Genomic DNA, 20,846 nt, shown 5'->3' with positions numbered 1-20,846 from the left:
AGTATTGGAGCCTCAGCTTTAGGATCTGTCCTTCCAGTGAGCACTCGGAGCTGATTTTTTTAAGAATGGATAGGTTTGATCTTCTTGCAGTCCATGGGACTCTCAAAAATCTCCTCCAGCACCATAACTACTTCAGTATACTTAAGTATGCTTAAATGTGGCTTAGAATGGGACCATGAATGTTTTACTTTTGCAAGAGTTACAATGCATTAACAGGCTGAAGGGCTTTAGAAGGATAAACATAGAAATAAGAAGTAGAAGTTACTCAAGACTAAATGCTTGCCTTGCCAGTATGAATAGCTCTCTGGTCCTTTGGGGTTAAAACCTTAAATCATTTGATGCATTATGCTCTTGAAAAACCAAATGCCCCTCCATAGTTACAATTTATTGAAAATGTAGCTTATTATAGTATGACAGAAAATAAATTAATCGAAAGATTTAATGCCTTTTGCCATGATTCCATCACAACACAAAACAAACTATTTTCCTCCTTAACTCTACAAGACATTAAGTGTATATACCAAAATCTAAACTACAATTCCATAAATGCTAGCTCTTTAAGGATGTGACAGCTTTGTCTACAATGAATTTGAAAAATGATTTGCTATAAAACTGCTTGAAACTGTGGGGCTTTAACAAAATCTTTAAACATCTACATAAGAAAGAGGAAAGAGCTTCTGAATAGATAAAAGTAAAATCTTGATTCTTATATAAAATGTTATGCATTTTAATATGATTTTTTGCCTGATTTATGTAAAGCTTTGTGTTTTTCATTTTCCCTAGCTTGTCACATTGTAGTGATGTATGAAGCATTTTAGCATCAAGTTTGCCATGAGCAATAAAGTCAGTGCCCCTAAGAAATATTAATATATTTCCACTTTCTCTCCCCTCTCCGAGAGTGTTCTCTTATTCAGCTTATTTGGTTTCAATTCACATAGCCGACTGGCATAATTTTCAGTCTCACAGTAATATTTTAAGGCTTTGCTCTGCGGGGGGAAATCCTCGTCAAACAAGGTGTGTACTAAAATGGCACATTTAAGAATGGGGAACATGGTGCTGGGAAGCAGAATTCTAAAAATGAAGAATTATGTCTCTTTTTGATGAATGTATACCAGTGCTTTCTGAGATAAGACCTACTATGGCATATGCCTATATACTCTTGAAAAGTCAATATTTTTAAACGAAACACAAAACTGGCTGTGATCATTAATGGTGTTTTGAGTATCACATACAAAATAAAACCAAACCAAAATGTCTTACCACAAAGAAGCATTTAACGCAAAGACCTGTGAAGAACGCTAGTGGCAAACTCATTAAAGGTCTGTAGAGACTCAATTTCCCTACACCTAAATGCACCCTATTGTGGTTTTCATTGTTACTCCAGCAGACTGTTTAATACTCGGGGATATTCCTCAGGAGGGAGTGGGGGGGAGGTGGTTGGAGGATATTTCGAGAGGGGAAATAGAAGCACAGAAAGAGTTAAGTGTCCTCTCATCCTAACGGTCCTTCATAGAAAAGTGTTCTTCCTCTAAATGGGTTTTGAGATACAAATTTCATGCAATGCATGTAAAAGTGTATTGTGCTTTTAATGCTTCAACTTCTGAAGCTACCACTCATTCTGTAAGACTGTAATGCTGGCTTCCTTCCAATTCACTTTCCAAAACAGCAAGCTTCCCTTAATGCCAACAATAAATGGGGTCAGTTGTGTTATTAGACACTACAGTTAAGTTCTGCTCTACTGTGCCAATGAAATCTCCTGAGTTTGCAGTAAAGATCCCTGAACAGACTGTATCAGAGCACAGGATCAGTCTGTAAGCAAATTATTTGTCTCTTAACGAAAGTATTAGCAGCTTATTGTGTATCTTGGGAAGTATATATTTAGCTTCTGTGTACTATGAATCCTTGTTATATAATCCTACATTAATTGATACACAACCTGGGCATCTGAGGTGCAAAGCTTTTTTGCTTCATATTTTGTTTGTGTCAATTATACCATAGTAATTATAAACACATGGAACTAAATAGCCGCAGTAAATATTTCTAAACAGGCTACAATAGAGCATGATACCATTTCTGCTATGGTTTTTCTTTCTACAGTGCACCCCATTTGTGCCATGAGAAGCTGGGGGCGGCGAGGGGAGAAACCAACCCTGCAAATGTTAACGTAATTTTTATTATTATTGTCCGGTTTAGCTTACAGGCGTATATATTGGCAAAGCACTTCCCGCATGGGAGCACAATGCTTCACAGGTATCATTACTGTTAGATCAATATTGCTGAAGAACATAATTTGATCACAGGATCAGAAGTTAGAAAGGACACTTTTGAGGTTCTTAACAAAACTATTGCTTTCGCACTTCATTTTAGTTTATATCTCCAACTCCTTGAAAGATTCCATCAACGGTGTCTCTGAAATTTTTTACACATCACGTAGGGAGACAGGCGAACTAATGCCAATGTACTGGAAGAAGCAAAGATCACCAATGTCAAAGCAATGATTCTTCAACATCGACTTCGTTGGACTGGTCATGTTGTGTGGATGCCTGATTATCGTCTTCCAAAGCAACTACGGTACTCTATTCTGAACTTAAAAATGGAAAGCATAATGCTGGTGGTCAACAAAAGAGGTTTAAAGAGTCTCTCAAGGCAAATCTAAAAAAATGTAGCATAAACACTGGCAACCTTTACCAAAGGTATCATGGACTTTGAAGATGCTCAAACCCAGGACGAAAGGGAGAAACATGCTAAGAGGAAGGCATGTTTGCCAAACCCTCACTGTGACCAAATCCTGCTCTGAAAACTATGTCCCCACTGTGGAAGGACATGTGGATCCAGAATTAAGACCATGTTCATGGACAACAATCTTACTCAGTTATGGGTGATCGCCAAGAAGAAAAATATATACTCTGGCAATTTTTAAGAAGTTATGACTTAAACAGTGTGTTTTATGCAATGCTAGCCTATTTTTGGGGTTACTTTTTTAACTGAAGTATAAAATATGCACAAAGATAACACAAGTCAAAATGTCATTCCACAGCCAATGAAATTGTGAATATATATCTTACAAGTTGAGCCACCCAGCTCAAGACTAAAGGTATTAATAGAATATAGTAGTCCATCTTTGCAGCTTTTCTGATGAAAGAGAATATACATGGTTTGTATGACAATTGGAAAAGATAAATTTTCTATATTACATAAAAGTTTTCAGAAGATTCTATGCTTGATGTGTTAATTTTTCAGCTACTGAAAGACTGCAATTCCATAAATTAAGATTTAAACCATTCAGGGTTTTCCAGTTTCATTTTTGATTGTCATGTAGCTGCTTTTAAGAAAACTAACAGTTCTTTAGATTTTAGATTTAGGTTTGATTGTTCAAAGAGTGGTAATAGATACAATCATAGGACAGGGGAAGCCTACCTTTTCCTTGAACATTCTAGTAATTTTCTCACAGACCTCCTGTCAAAACAGAGACAAAGGGACAGTGCCACCAGAGATGTATGTACCTGAAAACCACAATCATGCCAACAGTTTGGCTGATTTTCTGTCATATGTGAAGGTTTCACATGGGTCCTATACTATCTGTCCGTTGTTTCAAATGTATTTTCTCTAATGTAAGCTGAAACAGGCCATACTGAATAAATGAATTTATTATTTTGGTCACATACCAATTCCAGCTCACATACAAAATCAGGGAAGTCATGAAACACAACAGGGATACATATAAATTAGCAATTTAGTATAACAGGGACAGTACAAATATAGCAGCAATTGTTGTTGTTGTTTAGTCGTTTAGTTGTGTCCGACTCTTCGTGACCCCATAGCAGCAATTAAAATATATAAATTAGAAAACAGGCCATATTGGTTTAGAGAACCATATTATCTAACAATTGGGTATTGTTTATTTTCGACTTAAATCCCTCTCCCACAAAGTTTTCAAGCCAGCTAGAGTCCCTGTTGAAATTTTTATTTTTTGTTGTATATATTTGAGGTTTACACCTTACACCTTTAAAAATGTACAAAAAGAGCAATCACAAATGTACAAAAAGACCAACGGATTCTTTCAGTGCGTCTACGTTTGGGTGATCTCTTTGTGAAAATCCTTGTCAGATTCAGACTTCCATCAATAATTTGTTAGTACTCTTTGAGAGGCTGTATCCTCCGATACCTTTAAAAGCACCTTAAAGACCTACTTCTTTCACTGCTGCATTCAAGGGCTATGTATTGCTTAGTATTGTCATTTTGTGCTGTTTGAAATGTAATGAAATGGTTGATTTTATTGGGTTTCAAAATGGCATTATGGTTTTTGGTTGATAGAAAAATTGTTGTGACCCACTTTGTGAAACGTGTGTTTGAAATGAGGTTCATACATTTCTCAAATAATTAAAAAGGCAAGCAGATGGCAGTGGATCATCAGAATCAGCATGATGTCTCTGTATCCTTTTTGGAGCATGGGTTTAGAACCTAACAGCTTGGGCCTAATGCATCTCGGTTATCACTACAGGGTGGAGAGTCCGAGGTCCTCCATATATTGTTGGACTGCAACTTCCATGAGCCCCAGCCAGCATGGTCAATGCCCAGGGATGATGAGTTATAGTCTAGCAACACCTGGAGAGCCTGAGGTTCCCCCATCCATCATCTGCAAGGTAATCCAGAAGTGTTGCCTAAAGTATACACACTATATGAACAGCAAGAGCATATATCTATATATGAACAGCAAGAGTGTGTATCTGAAGAAGTGTGCATGCACACGAAAGCTCATACCTATGACAAACTTAGTTGGTCTCTAAGGTGCTACTGGAAGGAATTTATTTTATTTTTTGTTTCGACTACGTCAGACCAACACGGCTACCTACCTGTAGCAAGAGCACAGACAGATTCTAGACAAGTGTCCAACTAATGTTCCTCTCTCTTCTCTTGGAGGCTCATCAACTTTGAAATGATGAAATACCATTCAATTTGGGGTGTATTGTGGTGGCCAGGATTTAAATTTGTAAGGAATGGAGCTTTAGCAGTATTACTTTTTATTTGTTTTTGGTTTTTTCCAGATCCCAATTGGACATTTTGTGTGTATAAAATAAATATTATTAATATAAGTAGATTAAAATTGGAATGTGGTACTTGCCTTATCTTCTAAGTGCACTTTTAATAGTCGAAGATAAGCCACAGGGGCAAATGCATCCGCTGAATGAACAACAACTTCTGATAAATCCCTGTAATAACAGAATCATAAACATTTATTTCAGATTACACTGAACATTTCAACAATTAGGTTCTTTTTTTTAAGCATTAGTGGTCAACCATGGGACAGAGGACAGATAAAATCAGATTGTATGATTATGGCCCTATCTGCACATTCAAAGCAGTATTAAACAGGCATGCAAGGATCTTAGACCTTGTCTCATGACTAAAGTTTCACTCAGATGTGAACTTCTAACAACATCTGTAACTTGTCCTAATATCAGCCTCTGTTTCTGTAGACTGGTAAGCACCCGATATACCGGTAACAACAGTTTCTTAAAAAAGGTTCCAGGGGGAATCTGGGAAATTCCAGGCCAGTTAACATAATGCATGTTTCGGAAAAATAGTAGACAGCATTATTAAAGACAGAATTTCCAAGAACAGGGGAAAACAAGCAATGCAGAAGCAGAAGCAGAATGGCTGATGATACCAGCATTTTTTTTGGTAAGAGTAATTTAATAATCAGTTATGGAATGTGTTACCTAGAGAGGCCTGCCTATCCACTCTGCTACTCTCATACAAAGAGCAGCAAATATAAAAGAAATAAATAAAAGAAATAAAGCTTCTTTAAGAGGCAGTGAAGTTGTCATTCTTACTAGTCTGGTTTTGTTCTCAATGTGGGTGCATTTCATTATTGTTTTATTGCCTCAATTCTTACCTCAGCAGAGGTATAAAACTACTTGTAATAAAATAATAAATATCCCGGAATCACTTAAAAATACAAGTATCATGAAAGAAGCAGTGTTTTGTTTTATTTTGTTCATATCCCACCTTTTTCCACCACAGAGCCCAAGGTGGCATACATGTTATTTCCAGGGCTTGACCCAACTCAGACCTGCTTAGCTTTGGCAAGGTGGTGGTCTCATATGCCTCCAAGCCTATCTATCTATCTATCTATCTATCTATCTATCTATCTATCTATCTATCTAATCTACCCACTTTTACTTAATATTTCACATAGAAATAACCAATGCATTCTAAAATTGCTTCTAAAAGCCTAAAAATATGAAGGTCTTTAGCACAAAAAGAAGGTGAGCACCAGTATCATGGAGACAACCTTTTATAACTAGGGCACCAACATGAAGAAGGCCATAACCACCCACCCCAACTGAGATGGCCGGGACACGTTCAATGCCTTTGAAGCATTACATCAAGTATCTAGATAGCTTCAAAGGCATTGGTGAATAGAAGCACTCTTTCCTTAGGGATATCTTAATCTTGGAGAAAATGGGAGACTGGCACTGAAATTTGTGGTTGAATCAAAATTTGATTTGAAATATTTCATCTCACACTGTTGGCCACTATACTATAATAAACTTTACACAAAGGGTCTGGGAAACCTGTATATGCTCTTACTGCCTATGCCTGGCCTTATTGTTTTGCAGATCCTCATGTGGAAGCATAATTATTATATAAATGTACCCTCAAGGGCACTTTCAGCTGGCACAGATTCAGTTCAGATCAATTCTGTGTTTATTGGAAGGGTAGCTTTCACGCCTGAAATATTCCAAGTAATACGATCTTCAAACCATTTTGCCCAAGTGTAGCCAACTGGGGTACTCCCAAGTGAGTTGTTTGGAGATTGTAATCAAATTACCCCCCCTTCACTGAGATTATTGGTCTAAAAGTGGTGTGGAGCAGACACCGATACTGTTTTATTAGACAATCTGTAAACTCAGATGAAAGAGGGATAATAGCAGTCAAAATATCTCCTATAATAGATGCAGGCTAAGTTATTTACCATAATTGTACTGACAAATCTACATAAGGATAAAGAAATTTCCCATACCTCTACACATACATTTTAAGAATTTATGGCAAAGAAATAACCCACTCAGTGCAAATTGGACTGATTCAAAACATTAACATTCAAAAACATCCTTTAGTAATTCAAGCAAAATGTTTAGCATTATCATCCTAAATTGCTAATGTTAAAACGCACCAAAAAAAAAAAAGGAAAGAGAGAGAGAGAAAAGGGAAACAGAGTTAATGGAACCCACAGGCTACTGATGTGGCAGTTTATCAAATGTAGCTGTAATGAAAGATAAATATTACAGGCAATTCGCACTTCATGAAAGGATAAAAGTGTCAGTGTGTAGGTACCAGTTTTACTGCAGGCCATAATCAGCAAGTAAACGAAAGTGCAAATGTCTAAAAAGTTTATAGCTTTCTATGAAGGCCTCGTCTTGTCAGGCATTGATTTAGGTTAGTGGAGGACTTTGCCAGTGTTAAACAAAGTGAGTGTTTGTGAACTTAGAGGACATGCTCTGCCGCTGCCAACAGAAGTGGCCTCAAGCTAAAAGTTAATATGTTCCCAGTGCTAAAATTTAAAGGGAAGGGAAGGCGCAGTTCCTTACACAACTATTTTCTTCTTAAACAGAGGGCAATCCAATGTGAATGTTTCATATTCTCCACCTTCTCCACAGATATGGACTCCATATTTCTTAGAAAGCTAAAAAATAAGGGAAGGGAAGAAAGTTATTATTAGGAAAAATCATTGTTCTATATCAAGTCAGAATCATGCGAGAACACATAGTGCTCTTCTTCTTCTTTGGCGATCACTTGTAGCCGAGTAAGATTGTCTTCCATAAACATGGTTTTAACAATGGGCCCGTACGTGACTGTGGAGGCCAATTCTGGATCCACACGTCCTTCCACAGTGGGGACATTGGTTTCCAGGCAGGAGTTGATCATGGTGTGGATTTGCCAAGCGTGCCTTCCTCTTGGGACGTTTCTCCCTTGTGTCCTGAGTTATTTTTATTTTGTATTTTTTATATTGCAATTTTATGTTGTGAACCACCCTGAGATCTACGGGTATAGGGCAGTATACAAATGTAATAAACAACAACAGTGGATAAGGAAGGCTGAGAAAAGCTCAGAGAAATAAGTAGCCAGCCATGTGACCTGAGAAACTTATTGGGTGTGTTCCTTGCCAGATGACCCTCAATGGTTTCTGATCTACTGTTCATCCAGCAGTTGCTATGTGACATCACCATGATGGTGTCCATTATTTTCCCTTGTCCCTCTCTCCTGGTGGAAGCTTTTAATTGTAAACCCATCTAGACTGCTCTTAAACTAGTAAAGTTCAAGTTCAAGTATTTCAGAAAGCCAAATCCTGCCCTGGAGCCCATCACCACCCCTTCTTAATTTGGCGTGTGTGTATCTTACTCAGCCGTCCTGACAGTTACACATCCAACAACACGTTCTCCTTTATTATTGCTTCACGTGTGCAATAGCGTGACTCCGGAAGCAAAGGTAAGTTCTGGGTATAAACTCTGATAAAAGCTGGTGCAACATTAAGCTCAGACCAATCGAAGAGAAGCATAGGAACACATTCAACATGGCATGAATCCTCACCAGAGAATCCTCACCAAAAAAGCAATACAACATTTTAATACAGAAACAAGTGTTATTGTCTTCACATCCTGCTTCTGAGATTCCCAGAGGCATCTGGCTGGCCTTGATATGATACTGGGATAATCTTATGCTTTTATTGGATGACTGGTCAATATTTTTAGCCTGGCTAAACTGGAATATTTAAGGCCCTTTTGGCTTTTATTCTTGTTCAGTCTTTCACTTTGGTGGTGTGCCTCAAGTCAAAATGTTATCTGTCAGATAATTAAATTATGTCTGTTTACCCATTTTGGATGGTAAATTGAAATCTTTCTCTCTCTTTTTTCCAAATAAAGATCAAATTATCTTTTCCAGGCCTATGTTATCAGACATTTTCCTTTTAATGAGAGAATATCTCTTTGTCTAAAAATAACCAAACATTCACTTAATCAAAAACTCACACTGCTGACATAAAAGATAGCTCTACCTGTCAGAAGCTGCTGTAAGGTTCTTGTAGGACAAATCCATCAAGAATAATTAATGCTGATGCAATAAGAATGGACAACTTACAAAACAGTTAGTCAAAACAGCTTATTCTTCTTCCTGCCAAAAACCACTGCTGAAAAGCTGTTTGAAATGGATACTCTGCCAGGTACGAACAACTACAAAAGACTTTCTTAAAATGGAGCTATATTTGGAGTAACAAAATAGATGGTTGATCCTCCTTGTTGATATCCCAGCTAAGTATAACATGATATGAAGGAGTAATTGTTTACAATTTCTCCAAACTTGTTTGTCCTAGTGCTGCCTCTTTGGTGCCACAAATCCTTCCTGGACATCAACATCAAATGATTTTTCCCAATTGTTTGCTATCTGCCCTTGTTGGCATATCCCAGCATCCTGAATCATTGAGCAGTTCTTCATTGTTAGCTTCTTCAAGTGTGGGCACAACCCTGTTATCTTTAAAGGAACTTATTTCAGAGGTAGATTAACATAAGCTTTTTAAGGGTGTAGGAAGATATATTATTATTACTCTTATTACTGATTAGATTTATTTATTTAATAGGACTTATATACCGCTTAATCATCAAAACCTCTAAGTGCTTTACACAGAACATATATTTAAATTACTGATAAAAACAGATGTTAAAAACATGCAAGCCTAACTTTTTCCTAAAATAAAATCAGCGGTTTTAAAAAACACACATTACAAAATTGCATATTACACATTATTGACCATAAGGTCCCAGGACGGGCTACAATAATGGAAAAACGCAAGAGTGAAATCTGTTAAAACCACTTGTAATCAGAAGAGCAATGTAGGCCCTAATATATATATATATCTCAGGTATCACAGACCAGGGTAAAGAGGTACGGCTTCAGCATACAAACAAAGGCCTTAAACACTAATGTGAGCACTTCAAATTTGGCCCAGAAACAGCTATTCACATAAATATGTCCTAAAGGTTTCATATATAAATCTTTGTCTGTAATGATAGTGTCAATTTATATGTACTGTATGTGTCTGTTTTATGTTGATTCTTTGTGTATTTTTCTTCAAGTGGACAGTGGATTTCAGCTGTATTTTAACTTTATTTGTACACAGCTTTGAGATATTTGTTTTGGTCAAGTGGTCTATAAATCTTCTAAATCAATAAATCAATAAAACCAGTGCTTCAGTTTTAAAATGGGGGTTCTAAATGGAACCCCAGTCAGTAACCTGGCTGCTGCATTTTGAACTAGCCGAAGTTTCCAAGTCATCATCAGGGGCATACATATCTCCTGCAGTAGGTCCAATTGCACAGCAACTGCCCTGTTACCCTGTTATGGCAACTCTTTCAAAGGCCTGGGGGGCAAGCCAGAGACCACTTTAGAATGTAATTTATAAGTACTACTCTTCCCCCAATATGAAGAATTTGGCCAATAATGTTACTGAATTTCCACCCTCAACCTAGGTGGGGAGGGGAATTCTGCCTATGCAGCAACCACAGGCCCTGGACCAGGCACCCCCAAACTGCGGCCCTCCAGATGTTTTTGCCTACAACTCCCATGATCCCTAGCTAACAGGACCAGTGGTCAGGGATGATGGGAATTGTAGTCCAAAACATCTGGAGGGCTGAAGTTTGGGGTGCCTGCCCTGGACTGACGCCACCCACCTGGGCTGGTCATTGGATCCTTCTGGACAGCAAGGACCATAAATTGGTATTCTGCTCTAGCTGCTTGAGCTATGAGGACTCCCTGAGCTCTCAACTTGACCTGTATCCTTTGGGTGCCCTTCCTTCCTTGTTTCTGGCTTGCTCCTCTGCCCTGCCTGATGATTTGCTCTTCGGTTTTGGTTACAAGCTTTCTCCCACATAGATACTGCTTCCTATCTCACCAGTTGGCCCTAACTGTTTCTAGCACCAGCACATTAAATAATCCAGACCTGTGATTACGAAGGCACGAACACCAGCTTCTATTTCTTGATCAGGAAAGTGTGCATTTTCCCCTGAACATGTGGACCACAATTGGAGTTGACACCCCATTCTATGGCACAACATGCGCAGGCTCCTCTCAGGCCTTCGTATGTTGAGCATGGTGGTCTGAAGGGGACTACTACATGCATTTGAATGAACACTTACAAGCCTCTGTGCAACGAGAAATTCAAATGCTCATGGAAGCCCATTTCAGGCCTTTGTATCCAAGCTGTAAAAATCTGAGAAACCCACAAATGGAGGGTCAGAAATTGCATACCTGCTGCTGCCCCTTTACATACATTTAGCCCTTGCATATCCAGGCAAACACCCAAATAAGGCTTTTGTGTGTTTTAAATGTATTTTTACCCACTCAGATTCTCTGGGATTAAGCTGGCAAAATATATCTAAGTAACTGAATATGGATTTTTACACTTCACTTCATATTTTTTTATTAAAATGGGGAAAGGGCTTCAGGACAACAACAGCATGCCTAAAAGCTGGGAGTTGACAAAAGAGCAAATATAATTGGCCCATTACCTTCTGATCTCTCCAGCCTCCAATCCCCATCGACCTCTCTCCCCGCCCCTCCATCTCAATCTCTCTCTCATACACAACCACCCCTGACAGCATTCAAAGGAAATATTTTTAGAACCATAGCCTCAACTTTCTCTGCAGCTGGTGTTTATGCTACAGTTTCACTAAGTTATAAAGTGAGCTAAATATCTAGTAAAATATTTATGTACACTGACATTTATAGCAGAATACAAACCCCCTACCAACAAAAAAAAGAGTATTTACTGAGCAACTTTCCTCCACACAACCCTATGAAGCGACTTCAGCATTGCCAAGGAAACCAAATCTAGGAGAAAATGCTGGTTATTGTTTGTCATTGTTCAGCCATGATAAAGCCTATGAAAAACAACGTAACTGGGGTATGTATACTGGGAATAAAGTCACAGAATCATAGAATTATAGAGTCGGAAAGGAGCCTGAGGTTTATGTAGTCCAACCCCCTATAATGCAGGAATCCACTACATTCAGTTGGTACCAGGATTTGTTGTTGTTGTTTAGTCGTTTAGTCGTGTCCAACTCTTCGTGACCCCATGGACCATAGCACGCCAGGCACTCCTGTTTTCCATTAAGCTCACACAGATCTCAGCTTACCATTTCACATAGACAAAGTCGAACAACATTTTCTGGGGTGTTGTAACACAGCCACTTGTACCACAAGGCGATAAAACTGCACAGCTAATTTATTTCATAATCACTAAAGAGGAGGTTGAGGTTATTAACATAGAACATGCTGACTTTTACCACAGGAAAGTTCAAACTGCAGCCGTAGCTTATTAAGGCTGCTGACAATTGCTAGGAGACCCTTATTCTTCCCACAGAGCTACTACAGTTCTGGGACTGGTAAAACAACCAATCCCTCTTCTCAGGGCACTCTGTGAACTGTAGCTCTGCGAGGGGCATAGGGCAGTGTTTCCCAACCAGTGTGCCTCCAGATGTTTTGGGACTACAACTCCCATCATTCCTGACCACTGGTCTTGCTAGCTAGGGATGATGGGAGTTGTAGTCCCAAAACATCTGGAGGCACACTGGTTGGGAAACACTGGCATAGGGGTCTCCCAACCGCTCTCAGCACCCTTAGAAAATGACAGCTCCCAGGATTCTTTGAGGGAAACCATGATTGCTTAAATGGCATGGCGCTGCTTGAAATATATAGTGCAGATAGGGCCAGAGCTGTGGATGTGAACTGCATGTAATCTGTAAGTCTGTACTGGACCTGAATTTCACTCAGACATGTAGCCTGTCTTCCCCACTATGGAACTGCCATGGCTTTCAGTGGTGCCCCTGGGCAGGCGCTCCAGACTCTTGAACTTTCATGGGGGGAAATGTACATCTCCAGCCTCCCAGAAAGAAACTTATGAGGTAAAATGTGCAAGTACTTTCTAAGTTATTTCTGAGAGATGAAAGTGGGCTTGGTGTGGCCAACTTGTATTTCTTTCCTGGTGCTGAAAAATGCTTCCTGTTGCACTTAGGCAGCAATAGCATCAGTGTGTGTGTGTGTACAATCAATACCGTGTGATCTCCACCATCAGGACCAGAAGGATGAAGTTGATTTCCCATGGTAAGCATAACGTCGCCTCTCTCTCTAAATTTGTGTTATGCCTCCCCGCAGCAGCAGCTATTTTGGAACTGAAACCCCCAGCACTCTTTCAAAATTTGAAATGTGCCCGCTGCTTCAAAAAGGTTGTCGATCCCTGTCCCCTTTCTTCTCCACAATAATTTCAAAGTTTCCCCTTAGTATTGGGAGCTGCTTCCTTGATTAGAATTCCCAACAAGAATAATAATAATATAATAATAATTTATTATTTATACCCCACCCATCTGGCTGAGTTTCCCCAGCCACTCTGGGTGACTCCCAATCGAGTGTTAAAAATAATACACCATTAAATATTAAAAACTTCCCTAAACAGGGCTGCCTTCAGATTAATATCCTTTGTGGGAATCCACACTGCAATGCTTGAAATAAATTAAAAAAATTGTTCAGAAGCACCTTAGAGACCAACTAATTTTGTTCTGGGTATAAGCTTTCGTGTGCATGCACACTTCTTCAGATATTTTTCAGATATGGTATCTGAAGAAGTGTGCATGCACACGAAAGCTTATATCCAGAACAAAATTAGTTGGTCTCTAAGGTGCTACTAGACAATTTTTAAATTTATTTCAACTGTGTCAGATCAACACGGCTACCTACCTGAATCTGCAATGCTTGAAGTTGATGAGCAACAACTACGGTGGTGCCTCGCAAGACAAAAGTAATTCGTTCTGCAAGTCGCTTCATCTAGCGAGATTTTCGTCTTGCGAAGCGTGGTTTGCCACGGCAAAAAACCAACCAACCAACAAACAAACAAAAAAAACCGCCGAGAAACTTTGTATTGCGAAGCGCAGCCATAGAAAATTTCATCTTGCGAAGCGCCGAAAACATCGCAAAACACTTTCGTCTTGTGAGTTTTTCGTTGCGGGAGGCATTCGTCTCGCAAGGTACCACTGTACCCTGCATACTCCACGTGTCATACATTAAAGCAGTGTTTTCTCTTACATCTGTGTAGGAAGAAAAGAGCATACATAAAAATATAATGCCCTCAGAAGCTCGGATGGAGTGGTCCAGAAGAAGGTATTGTTTGTGAGATCTCCTAAGTTGTGGAACTACTGCATTATATAGCTTCCGGCAAATGCTGAAACACACATCTTTATCCTGGCTTTTGACACACGAGGCTTGTATTTTTAGGACCCAACTTATGTCTGTAATTTTAACTTGTTTAAAACGGTTTTTAACATTGTGTTTTAATATTAATATTGTATTTTAATTGTTGTAACCTGGCCTGGGACCTTAGGGTGAATGAAGGGTAATAAATTATGGTAATAATAATAATAATTTTCTAGACAACTTTTCTAAAAAAAAAATAAAGCAGTCATCAATTTGAACACTTTTACATGTATCCTATTTTAGAGAACTTATTTTTTTTCCAGTATGGCAAATGTTGGTCTAATGTTTTGCTTCTGAAAGTGTGTGCTTTAAGAAGTAAGTGTTGTTCAGTTTCCTCCACATGTAATTTATTTATTTTTTGTGAGGCACAGAACGTTTCAAGTATATTTTAGATAATACTTACTTCCAAAAGATAAGGTTCCATTTCATCCAATGTTTTTCCTAGATGTTTATCTGGATCTAAACCTGCCAAGAGATGTTAAAACATATTTTAGAGAACAAAGTACTGCTTGGGCGTCAGAGATTACTTTTTCTTTTTTTAAGAAACCTTCTCCTTTGGCAAACAGTTCCTGTATATCAAAAATAATGTTGAGGCAAACATAGATGTTCTTAGCCACAACTCACTCTCTTATTCCCTTTGAACTGTTTTCCATCCTTGGGGAAAAATAAGTTCATTTCCTTTGCCCTGCACAACAACTGGAAAACACATTGTTTTACTGAGTGCTTTCCATTCAGAGAAATTTCAGCACATAAAAAGGAAAAACGGGGGTGTACCCGTTATGATAATGAAAATAGTCCAAGAGATTTGATAACCCCTAAACTGCATTCAAGATGTTAGTCTACAGGACTCTTCCATGTTCTGCTATGGTAAGCATCAGAATGTAGACCTTTTAAAAATATGAAGCTGGCCTAAGCCTGCTACGGTCTGCTATAACTAAAGTTCAATAGGGGTTCCTTCCAAACCCCCAGTTTTCTGTAACTAGGTATGGAGGAGCAATCAGTTTTAGAGAGAGTTATACATAGAATGTAGCAGTTCTGACCCAATCAAACTTCGCTCACAATGGACTACTTCTTACACAGGGTTCCCTCTTATGTTTGAGCTGCACATACGTTATTTATTAAAAGGCCAACTGATTATATGCAAAAGCATACCTAAAGAAATATGTATATTATACATAAAATGCATAGAAAAGGATCATTTCATGTTGTACTTTGTTTCTGCAGCATAATTTCATAAGTAATTTCTATAGTTATATGCATTGTTGTATATATCTGTTCATGAGCTGGTTACTTTAGGAAACCTGCATACCTATGTGTGTAATCTGCATATAATACAATATATTAATGTATAAAATATGCATGTGGCCTGCAGTAATGGCTCACTTTTTAAGCAGAAGGGGGAAAGGACATCTCACTTCTCATCAAGATTAAGGATCAAGAAGAGAATTGGGAAGGGGAAATCCATGCTCAACACAATTTTCAGAAAATTCCACCCTTTCCTGAGACTTTTCTTAGGAGGGGAAAAATGTGATGCTAATTGCATGAAAAAAACTGTGATTATACATTGTTATGTAAAGAGTAGCAGCAGGGAAGCCTGTGCAGCCTCAGGACCAAGGGGGGGATGAAGAGTTTAAATATCTTTCTTTCTCTCCCCCCCCCATGAAAAACATAGTGTTTCCGAACCAGCTATTTGGTTTACAAGGGGTGCCAAGACAGGCTACCCATGAAAAGCAAGTAGCAATTTTACATAACAAAAAAAATGCAAGTTAACTGCATTATATAAATATACTTGCTGCCCCAGCCCCTTTGTCACATCCATGTATTCATTCCCTGTGCCTTCTACATGTTGAAAAAGAACTGTCTTGCTAGATCAAAGCAATGGCACATCCATCAAGTCCAGCATTTTACCATCTTATAGCAATCAGATGGGTGTCTTGTGCAAGGTAAGAAATGTTTTTTTTAAAAACCAAGCCAGGGTTTAAGATAAGCAGGAGAGGTGCTAGCAGACATCCAATTGAGGCACTTCAAGTTGTGTGCCTCATTTGAAAGTGCTCGCTCCGACCATGCTCATCTTAAAACTTACCTGATGATAGTTTGACCAGCAACAACTGTTTTTCTCTTCCTCCTCCACCTCAATGTTCTAATATTTACAGTACCTGATGAAGAGTCCTAGTTATTTTATGATATTTTGGTAGGTCTAATAAAGCTGCTACCTTTACTCTTTGATAATTTTGTTTCTCTTTCCTATACCTTTGATTGTGCCATGATATAAGGTACCCTTGCTTCCCACCCCCAGTAAGGTTAATTTGGAATGGCTGTTGTTGTTAATTCTGCTCTCATGGAGACTGTATGCTGTTTTATCTGCAGAATATGCTGCAAAATATACATTATCCATTATTGGATAATCATTGTGTCCATTAAAGGATAATCTCTAAAACCGAAGTTTTAGTTTTGTTGATTCTATCCAGTTATTGAAACATCAGAGTTCATAATATAAATGATGACAAATGTCAGAATCTCACATAATTTTTAATTATTGATGTTTTCCCTCTTAATAATGATGTTGCAATCAGGATTTTACTACTTACGTTCTGTAAATAAAGCAAAGGAAGAACTACATAAAAGTCCATAATAGAATAAGAATTTATCAATCAACAACACTGCGCTTTTCCCTATGTGGGATCAGCTGGGGTGGGAAGGAGGGAGGAGGCAACCTGGATGGGTGGATAAACCCACAACAAGGCCCAGGCCTTAGAAAGCTCCATGCAGAATTAGGAAATTAATTAGGAGGAAGAATCATAATTGTAGAGCTGACATCTATTTTACTTGACTTGCATGTATCAACGGGAAGCAATTATGATTCAATTAAAATATTCAGTTTTATTACTTTAGTGACTGACCTTGAAGTTAATGCCCATTTTATTTAATTGCATCATCTATGAATAAATGTTAACCCTAGCATGTTATGCCCCATTATTTTTAGTGCATTTTTCAACTCCCCAACTGAATTATATCAGTCAATTTATTATCTACTGTCAAGAAAGCAAACGAAGCTTTATTTCTTGGAGAGAATTCCAGCACAGATAGGAGAAGCATCATGAGAGGCTTGAAAATGCTGCTTAAGAATGCCAAGCGAAAGGAATTGTACTCCACAACATTGATGGCCTAGAGCTTCACTGTAAAGTCAGTATGTGAAAGAACCAGTTGCATAATGAGTCTAAAAAGCCATTTCTACTCTGTCTAATTTTTGATACACTAATTAATGGGAACTGTATACTTCTCTACTAACAACATCATTGTTTAAGAGTATCTTCCCAACCTCCATGACAAATGATAACTTTTGTAACTTTCTAGGACCTGAAGAAAATTTGAGACATTTTTAGAGGCAGACATTTAGGTAAGAGAAGATTTTGAAAAAGCAGAATGTACACAAGTCACGTGCATAACACTTTAATGTAACTTAAATCCATGGAGCCAGAGTCAGCTAATGGGTCCCACAAGTGGAAGCCCATGCAAGGACTTCCAATGGCGCAACAGGACTTTCCCCCCTCCTCTGCCCCCAAAATAGCACAAGGTTGGTGGCGAGGGGAGATTATGCCATCAGGCAATACTGTACATAAATACTTGCACTGATGGTCTCTTTTCCACTCAATTAATACACACACACACAGACACAGACACAGACACAGACACACACACACACACACACAGACACACACACACACACAACCCTCAGAAGTGAGCACTGCCTTTCAGCAGTCCTGTTGGAGATGGAATAATCCACCTAATATCTGCAAAGTGTAGGTAAGGACTACTGGCATTGGACATTTTTCTCCAATCCCATAATTATGTTCGGAAGAGAACTGATTGGGTATCAACTGGGTATTTGACAGCTATGGCCATTCCTGGACCAGGAAAGCCTTGCTACAGTAGGTCATACACTGGTTACTTCAAGACTGGAGCTTCTATATGGGGCTTCCCTCGCGTCTGATCCAGAAGCTGCAGTTAGTGCAGAATGCTGAAGCACAACTGCTGACAGGAGTATGGCCTTGTCAGCATATAACACCCATGCTCAGAGATCTGCACTGGTTGCTGATTTGCTACCCAGCCAACTTCAAGGTGTTACTATTGGTATAGAAAGCCCTTAACAACTTGTGACCCGTTTACCTACGAGATCGCCTTATGCCATAAGTGTCCATTAAGCCACTTCTATCAGTGGAATTGACACTGCTACAGGTGCCACATAATACCAGTTCCACATTTAAAAGAACTCAATTGTGCTTGAGTGGCAGTGCCTGCATTTTGGAACTCAGTCCCGACTGAGATCAACCTTCACTGTACTTTTTTCAGTACCTGCTAAAAACATTCAGATGCTCCAGAATTCAGGTAATTTTAATCTGTTCTAGTATTTGACTCTTTGTATGGTTAAAAGTACGGTTGCGAATTTTTCTTGACTTTATTGTGTTATCTTTTTGTTGACCACTTTGAGGGGTTTTTTTAAAAACAATCAAGCAGTGTATAAATTTTATTAAACGAATGAATAAAAACATCATCTTGATCTGACAATGACGCTTTGGAGAGCATCAACGGCAATAGTTATTAATTGCCGTAATAGAAGCAGGGACCTCTGATGTTGACTTCTGCATATTGTTTTTTCTTTGTTTATTTCTCAAGCTTTAATAAAAATAGCTTTAAAAAAAGAGAAGGGACTAAATGTTCACAACTCAAGTCACTTCTGCAGCACTCGTAAACTCAAACAATTATAAAATTGTTGTATCACCATAAGATGTCGAGATGATCTGAAATTGCAACAGAATTCTGTCATGTTGTACACCATCTAGCTGGAACAGTTTTAAGAAAATCCTGTTGCCATTTGGCATCTTTGTCTTAGGTAGCAGTTGCAGAGATGTGACCAAAACCTAGACATAACCTAGCTGGACCAATCAAACTTGGTGCAGGTCAGGTGCCCTGCCTCTATTAAGAAACAGCACAAAAATGCACAGCTGGCTAAATGAAGATGGCAGCTCTGAAATGGCTTTGAATAGAAATCTCATGTAGATAGAGAAGAACTATGTTCATTTGGCAACTACAGAGGGAACAAATCAGTTGCGGTAGGAGAAGATTCAGGTCTCGTGTAGGTGGAGGGGGGGGAGCAGAAAGACTGCAGAGGTCCTTTAAAATGTGTCTAGTGATGGGTTGTGAAAACACCATGGAGAATTCTGTGGGTGGATGATAAGCTGATATGACAGAAAGAGGGACTCTGACAGAAGGCATCAAAAAGTCGTGATGTTTCAGACTGCAGAGAATATCCTTCCAGGATACAAAAGGAAAGAAGCCACTTGAAGTCACTCAAGCTGAAAATACTTGCCATTTAAGAGAATAAGACCATTTAATGATGACAACCTAGATTTTAGAAGGACAAGTATTTACACCAAAGCTGAGTGGGATGGTTGCCCTTCAACACTGTTATTAAATGAAAAGGAGAAAGGATGGCTGCTGCATTTGGCTCCTTCTCAAGAAAAAAGATCTCTGATGGAAGAAGGAACGTATGATCACACTGCAGCGGAAGGGCTACGTGTGCAAATGTCCTTACACGGAACTGATAAATTAGGAAATGGCCTACACTGTACTGAAGACTCCACACATTCTGCAAGTCTGCTGAATGACCCCATAGGGGATTAATCACGGTGGGCAGCAATCGGTTCCAAATTTGCAGATCTGAATGCATGTGTACCATTGTGAAGTGAGAATTGTAGAGGGGATAAGTTTAGACATAAGCCTTGTTCCCACGTAGAAAGGGACTGTGGGACAGCAATACTGGTGCCACCCGCAGGGCCATGCAGTTTTTCTGTCCTTCCTCTGCAGAGGCCCACATCCATATCGTGCAACTACAATCTACCAGACTTCCAGCTCCCACAGAGGTCTATGCACATAGGGGAAATGTTCCCCGCAGACCTGCAGATATGGATATTGGGGCAGGGCCAACGGTTGAGCGAGGGATGAGGGTAGCAATGTGGCCCCATGGGCCCTTTCCACATGTAGAGGCCCCTCCTTCATGCATGCAAGGGGCTGTATACTCAGTTAGAGCTAAGGGGTGGAGGTGGAGGAATTGGAAATTAAATCACATACTTCGTTTCATTTCCAAAAGGTGAAAACCTACACAGAACAGTATTCACTAATGCAAAAAGGGGAGGGGAGAGAAAAGGGGGGGAGGAATAGGTCAATTACACTAGACAAAATATAGCTAAGCTAACACTTGTAAACGTCTACATATACTTTTGGAAATCTAAATATAAGCAAAGCCCATCAGAAAACATAAGACAGATCACTCACTCCAGTTGTATTCAGCCAATGTTATTTTGCTCCACTAAAACACCATACTGCAACAAAACCTCACAAACTAACATACTTTGAACAGCTTTAGGACAGAGTCACATTATTAAATACTGTTAGCTTGATCTTCCTCAAGGCACAGAGTAAAAAGAAAGTTGTCCGATTCTTGGAAGACTGCTTCCTTCACTTCCTCATTACTGCTTTCAAGGCAC

General features: G+C 39.0%; 1 protein-coding gene across 2 annotated transcripts in view; it reads right to left on the bottom strand.

Annotated features, from left to right (window-relative positions):
• Positions 1 to 20,846, bottom strand: part of DPH6 (diphthamine biosynthesis 6) — a 233,007-nt gene that overhangs the window by 150,643 nt on the left and 61,518 nt on the right. For both annotated transcript variants that reach the window (XM_088671286.1, XM_035110376.3), the window contains exons 6-8: positions 14,705 to 14,766; positions 7,596 to 7,690; positions 5,123 to 5,210 (exon numbers count right to left, since the gene is read on the bottom strand). In XM_088671286.1, the coding sequence (XP_088527412.1) occupies positions 5,123 to 5,210; positions 7,596 to 7,690; positions 14,705 to 14,766 (245 nt within the window). The remainder of the gene's footprint in view (positions 1 to 5,122; positions 5,211 to 7,595; positions 7,691 to 14,704; positions 14,767 to 20,846) is intronic.

The sequence above is a fragment of the Zootoca vivipara genome, chromosome 1, assembly GCF_965207765.1.
Source record: "Zootoca vivipara chromosome 1, rZooViv2.hap1.1, whole genome shotgun sequence".
Lineage (NCBI taxonomy): Eukaryota > Metazoa > Chordata > Lepidosauria > Squamata > Lacertidae > Zootoca > Zootoca vivipara.
This window is presented reverse-complemented; position numbering and strand designations above follow the sequence as displayed.